The sequence below is a fragment of the Penaeus monodon genome, chromosome 18 (assembly GCF_015228065.2).
Source record: "Penaeus monodon isolate SGIC_2016 chromosome 18, NSTDA_Pmon_1, whole genome shotgun sequence".
NCBI classification, from domain to species: domain Eukaryota; kingdom Metazoa; phylum Arthropoda; class Malacostraca; order Decapoda; family Penaeidae; genus Penaeus; species Penaeus monodon.
In genome coordinates, this window is record NC_051403.1 from 27,760,637 (window position 1) to 27,768,136 (window position 7,500).

Genomic DNA, 7,500 nt, shown 5'->3' on the forward strand with positions numbered 1-7,500 from the left:
TCTCTTCCCTCTTTTACATTTTTCTCAATTATTCTCCCTTTCTTTACCCTTTTATCTCTCTATTTCCAATTATTCTTTATCATTTGCCCCTTCTTTTTCCTCTACTTATTTCCTTTTCTCCAGTTTTCCAGTCCTCCTTGTGTCTCTTTCACTTTTCCCTTGCTCTTTCTCTTATGTGTATATATATATATATATATATACATATGTGTGTGTGTGTGTGTGTGTGTGTGTGTGTGTGTGTAAATATATATATGTATTATTTTATATGTTGTTTATTATTAAGATTATATATGTATATATACCCCCACCACCTACCTATAAATATATATATCTAATATATATATATATATTATATATAATATATATATATAATATATATATATATATATATATTTATATATATATCTATATATATTATATTGTATATTAAATATATATATATGTATATATATATATATAATATATATATTATATTACAAATATATATTATATTTATATATATATAATAGATATATTATATTAATATATATTTATATATTATATATCTATATAATAATTATATATATATATTTATTTTATATATATTATATTTTAATATATATTTATATATATATATATTTATATATATTATTATATATATATTTATATATATATATATTTATCTATATTTATATATATATATTTTTATATATGTATATATATATTTTATATATATATATATATATATATATATATTAGATTTATAATATATATATATATATATTATATAATTATATATATATATATATAATATATATATATATATATATATATAATAATATATATATATATAGTAATATATAATATATATTATATATATATATATATATTATATTATATATATATTATGATTATATATATCTATCTATATATCATAATTATCTATATATATTATATGATATATGTATCTTTATCTATATATTATATATATATATATGTATATTTATATATATCTATATATTTAATATCTATAATATATATATATAGATATTATATATATTTTATGTCTATATTTCTATATAGTATTTAGATATAATATATTTATATATTAATTCATATTATATTTTATATTTATATATATGATATAATATATATATATATAGATACTCTATATCGTATATGTTATCTATATATATATATACGTATACATGTATCTATATATCTATATCATATATATATATATATATATATATATATATATATCTCTATATACTATATATATATGTCTATGATATGTGTACTATAGATATACTGTAGATGTGTATGATAGTATATGTATGTGTATATGTATATGTTATACTCTGTGTATAATCTATATATGTATATGTAATATGTGTGTATATATATTATGTATAGTGTATTGGTGTATATATATATATAGTGTATGTTATATGTTATATATAATTATATATATCTATTTATATATCTCTTATATCATAATATGTATGTGTATAGTGTATATTTATATATATGATATATATGTAATCTATATCTCTATCTGTATATATATTAATATATATATATATAAATATATATATATTATATATAATATATATATATATATATATATATATATATATATATATATATATACATATGTAAGTATATGCATATATGTATATATAATATATGTATATATCATACATATATTTATACAGTGTGTGTGTGTGTGTGTGTGTCTGTGTCTGTGTCTGTGTCTGTGTCTGTGTGTGTGTTTAAATTCTTTTCCTTTTTCTTTTTCTTTTTCTCGTTATTTTTTCTTTTCTTTCTCCTCTGCATCATCTGCTTCTTCCTTCCACCAACCCCTCTACCCTACCCTTATCCAGGACTCTGCTGTTCATCTTCCTCCATTCTCTCCCTTCTATCTCCTTCCTTCCTCCTCCTCCTTGGTTCCCTTCCATTTCTTGTTTAAAGCCTTGTGTCTTTACTGTCTTTTCTTATGATTTACTTTATTTTTCTCCCCATTTTTTCCTATTATTTATACTCTTACTTATATCTTGCTTTTTTTTTTAATTCACCTTGCATATACCTTTTTTTCTCATTATTTTGTTTTCCTTTCATTTTCTCTGTCTTTCTCTCTGTATCTTGTTTTTATATCCCCTTCTCATTATCTTCCTTTCCCCATTCACAGCCCTATTTCCCCCCTCCCCCCCTCTCTCCAATCTCCCTCTCCCTCTCCCTCTCCCCAGTATTTAATTTTTTGTACCCTTTCCCTCTTCCCTCCCTGCCTCCCACCCTTCCATCCACTTACCTTCTTCCCCTGCTCCCCCATTCATCTCTCCCCCTTTCCTTTCATTATCCCTCCCTCCCTCCCTCTCTCCCTCCCCTCACCCACCATTTACATTCACACTGCATGCTCCTCACCCCCTTCTTTGCCTATTGTCACTTCTGCTCTTCCCCCAAACCCCACTCTCATGCACGCACATGCGCATATGGATGAACTTCTGCATATACACATACTCTTGTATATAAAAACTTGTACTCAGTACTCACTCCCATACCTATCTATAATTATATATTTATACATATATATATATACTTATAGATATGCTCATTTGCACACTCACTCACTCACTCACCATCACTCCTCACTCACTCACTCACTCCATTCACTTCATTCATCTCATTCAAACACAACACGACACACACACACACACACACACACACACACACACACACACACACACACACACACACACACACACACACACACACACACACACACACACACACACACCCCCTTATGCATAAGTATTAGCCTGCCATCCCTCCTCAGCACCCCAGCTGCTCACACAATATACGATTCCCACACTTTTGTCTGCATCCACTTGCACATCTTTATCCATGCTACCTTTCCCTCTTGTGCTCCTCCTCTTCCACCCATCTGTGCGTGTGCGCCAAGCTCACACCTGTCTTCAGACTGTTTTGACAGATATTCCATCCCAGTCTCGTTTCTTTCCTCCTGCCTTCCTTCCACTCCCCTCCCACTCCAAAATATCCCAACACCCACACCTTGTACCCAATCACCTTTGTGTTATACACACACACTAACCCCACACATTAGCCTCAACCCCACCCTACGTACTTCTTCATGTTCAAAACTTTGTCAATTTTGATGTCATTTTCGTTTGGCCAAATGCACCCATTTTCTTCACCCCTTTTTTCTCCCTTACTCCCTCTCCTTTCCCCTCCTCTCTCCCCTCTCTCCCTCCTACCTCTCCTCTATTTCTCTCCTTCTATCTCTCTACTTCCTCTCCCTCTCCTCTCCCCCTCCCCCTCCCTCCCCCTCCCCCTCCCCCTCTCTCTCTCTCCCCTCCTCTCTCTTCTGTTCTCTTCTCTCCTCTCCTCCCTCCCTATCCCTGCTCCCTGCTCCCTCTCCCTCCTTCCTATCTTTCTCTCCTCTCCCTCATTCCTCTATCTATCTATTTATCTATCTCCTCTCCTCTCCACCCCTCCCTCCTCCATATCCCTATCTCCTATCCTTCCCTTTCCCTCTCACTTCCTCACCCCAATATTCATTCTTTCCAATCTCCTTCACTCATATCCCTGCACTTTCCACACCTTGACAGCTTACAGATGGCAACATAGGTCAGATTAACAGCTCTGCTAGTCATTATAATGGCAACTGTCTAAATAGGCAGCTCTGCACTGAGATTCTTGGATTTGAAATGGGTCTATCAGCTTTTACCAAAGATGAAAGTAAAGAAAAGAAAAGCTTCATATTAAATCTTACACACAACTATCGTCAGACTTGTCTTTGCTAAACACACTTACTAGTCCTGCCTCAGTGACATCATGCAGCACGTCCATTTCACACCTTCTCACACATTACATACACACATGCACACCTTCTTGCCCAAACACACTTCCTTTATACTTTGCCCATACACCCCTCGGCCTTCCCTTCGCTTCCCTGCCTTCCCTCCCGTTCTGAACCTTACCCTTCAATTGCAGCCCACCCTCTAATGATCCCCTTCATCTGTGCCTTCCCCTTTTTCCCCTTCTTCCTCGGCGTTCTTCCCCTCTCCTCTTCCCCTCTCCCTGCACCTAAAGTTTTCCCCCTATCCTCCCCAACTTTTCCGTGCTCACCCCTCTCTCTCTCTCTCTCTCTCTCACTCTTGTTCTCCCTCTCTTTCTCTCTCTCTCTCACTCTCTCTCCCCTACTCAACCTTCCCCTTCAGTTCCCCAACTTTTCTCCTGCGTCCCCTTGCTCCCCTTCTCTCCTTTCCCCTTTCCCCCTCCAGCTCTCTCCCTCCTTTCTGCTGGGACCCTCCTGTCTCCCCTCGCACCTCCCCTCACCCTCTCCCCACCTGCTTTTATCGTCAAGTTGGGTTGCAAGATTATGAAGGTGGCAGGATATGCAAGGGCCGTTTCTCTCTCTTGGAGTGAACAAAGCTTTGAGACTTGAACATTTGGTGAAAAATGTGTAAAAGAGAGTGAATGAGTGAGTGAATGTGAGTTGGTGAATGAGTGAAAAAAAAAGAATAAATGAGTGTGTGCATGCACGTGTCCTAAGGTATGAGTGAATGTATGAATAACTGAATGAATGAATGAAAATATGACTGAAATGAGCTGATTCTCCACGGGCTCCAGATCAATATATATGCATAATAAAGTAGTAGGTTAGAAAGTTGCATTTTAATGACTGTTGTGATGGTGTCTGTTGTTATCTTCACATTTAGTAGAACTCACAGGTGAACATTGCTCTGTACTGAACTCTTCCTCTGTAGCTCATTGATAACAGAGAGGACATTCTTTGTTTCATTTATAACATAATTATGTATAGATAGATATTCCTTTTCCTAAGTAAAGATAACACCAAATTCATCTTGGAAGTGATAACTTCTTTTCCATGTCCATGCTATTTTTTTGGAAAGAATATATATTAATGATATGAATTAACATTGTATGCCATGTGTATGTTCCTAATTATTTACTTTTTCTTCTTCTTAGAAACTCCTTCCAGTACTTCTCTATTTTTTCATTTTATCATCATTATTATTATTAGTACTTAAGTGTTTTTTTGTGTATTGAATTTAAGCCTTGTAAGGGGAAGTTGTTGTGAATTAAGAGCAGTTGGTTTTGATGATGATGATGATGAATAACCAAACTGATAACTTTATTTTTAAACACTTAATAATACAGCATTCACTGTAGAGGTGAATGGGTCCTAGGGGGGAGGGGGGAGGCTGAGGGAGGGTGGAGGTGTTGCTGCTATTGATTACCTATTCCAGTAATGCTTGCTCATAGCACCAGCCAGGTGGAAAAAGAAAGTAGAGGAGAGTGAAGTCATGTGGTTAAGGAAAAGAATTGATGAAAAGTCTGTTTGTTTTTCCTTTTTCTCTTTCTTTCATTTTCTTTTCATGATCTTGACAGGCCAACTGTACATGAATATATGTATGTGTATGGATATTATCTATACTTTATATGTGTTTGTATGTGTGTATATATACACACATACATATGTATACTAATTTGTACTTTTATGTACATCAAGAACTTAATGGAAGATGACTGACTCCTGCTCCCTCTCACCCCATCTTTATTCATGTTCTTTCTCCTCTTTTATCCTTTTTATTTTTATTTTTATTTCCTTTTTTATACTATATGCCCTTGATTTAAGATTTACGATTCTGTTGATCAATTTGGCCAGGTGCTTGAGCATACATATGATTCATTTTATTTCTTTTTGTTCTTTTTTTCACCTATTTCTTTTCTTTTATTTTATTTTCCCCTCTTTTTTATTTTTGTAGTTATTTAGTTTGACTGCATCTAACACAGTATGATTAGTTTGTGCATGAGAAAGAGTTTATTTAATAGCATGATTTGGTTTTATTATTATAATAGTTGTTATTATTATTGTTATCATTTCTATTATTAGCATTAGAGTTATAATTATCCTTAAATGCAGGCATGCCAAGCTGCTTTTGCTTATTATTCACAATCTGCATAAACTTTTTATTTATTTTTCATTCCAGAAACGATTAGCCTGAAAAAAAAACTCATAATCAGGCACTATAATGCTATGCTACTGGCATGGCTTCCAATTTTGCTGTGACACTGACCGCTGGGAAAGGCAATGTGATAACACGTCGATGCTGTTGAAGCTAACGAAGGGAAGGAGGGATGAGGGAAGGAGGGAGGGGTGAGGGATGAAGGATGGAGGGAGGGAAGCAGCAGCAGCAGCAGCAGCAGCAGCAGAGCGAGGGAGGGAGGGCCGGTAGATATGAAGTGGGGTGGCCAGGCAGGAGGGGAGGCGTGGCCAGGGAAGGGTGAGGGGAGCATCAAACGAGGAGAGAGGGGCAAGCGAGGTGCTACACTAACCTAGAGACCTGTTAGGATCAGTGGTGCAAGTGTTGGTGTTGTGTGCAGGGGTGAGTGTGTGGTGCTGCTCATGGTTGTCCCGTAGAGTTGTGTGGGTGGGCCTGACACCCTCCCTCTCTTGCAGGTGTGTAGGCATAAAGGCGCAATGGACTTCACAATGAACATGATGGATAATGGTCGGGCCATCCCTACGTCTCAGGCCGCTGCCGTGGCTGCCATGGGTGGTCAGGTCGCTTACCAGGCGCACGCCGTGAGTGTGACCCCCACGGTCAGCCAGCAAACGCAGCCACAGCCACAGCCGCAACAGCCACCCCCGCCAGCACCGGCACAGCGAGGCAGCCTGCACGAGAGTGACGGTGGGGCGGGACTGGGGGGGGAGGGCAAGGTCCAGGAGTTGACCAAGGACGACTCTCAGGGGGCCTTCACCCCCCCACCCCGGGTCTCTTCCGTCACGTCACACGAAAGTCGTGTTGAGAAGGGTACCGACACCAATGACTTTGAACCACTGATCAAGGTTGAGATTAGAGGGGGGATTCCGGGGCTCAATATTGGCGGCGAGAAGGACAAAAATAACATTGTCCAGTTACACTTCAACAGTGTCAACGAGGTGTTGCATTACTTTTCGCAGCGGTCAGTGCCACAGCACATTGATGCCTTCAATCTTCTCACCAACCCAGACCTGGTGCGCAATATCAACCCCGACCTGGTGCGCAACCACTTCCTGTACGTGCCCAACCCTCAGGAGGGGGTACGGGTGGCCTCCAACGGTTACAGCTCAGGCGGCTCCAACTCGGCCCAGACCCCTCCAGCCCAGGGGGGGCCTGCCACCTCACCTGTAGTCGTCAAGCAAGGCTCCAGCAGCAGTGGGGGCTACAGCAAGCAGGGGGACCGACGGCGGGAGTCTGGCCAGTCGAGCTCCAGCACCCTTGCGCCTGGCTCCCTCATACCCCGACCAGGAGTAGACCAGTCAGGAGCATCTTTTGTTTGCTGGATCTGTGGCTTGGACCTGCAGAAATCTCTGCAGTTTGAGGAACACATGGTGGATCAACATAGTGTGGATAAGCCCTACCGGTGCGATGACTGTGGAGTCACTTTCAAGCGCAAGGCGCACTTGGACCGGCACCGGCGGATCCACTT

At 38.2% G+C, this 7,500-nt stretch overlaps 1 protein-coding gene across 2 annotated transcripts in view; it reads left to right on the plus strand.

The window, feature by feature from the left end:
• LOC119584364 (zinc finger protein 37 homolog) overlaps positions 1-7,500 on the plus strand; it is a 19,537-nt gene that overhangs the window by 4,930 nt on the left and 7,107 nt on the right. For both annotated transcript variants that reach the window (XM_037932934.1, XM_037932936.1), the window contains exon 2: positions 6,488-7,500. This exon is cut by the window's right edge. In XM_037932934.1, coding sequence (XP_037788862.1) covers positions 6,509-7,500 — 992 coding nt within the window. In that variant the 5' untranslated portion in view covers positions 6,488-6,508. The remainder of the gene's footprint in view (positions 1-6,487) is intronic.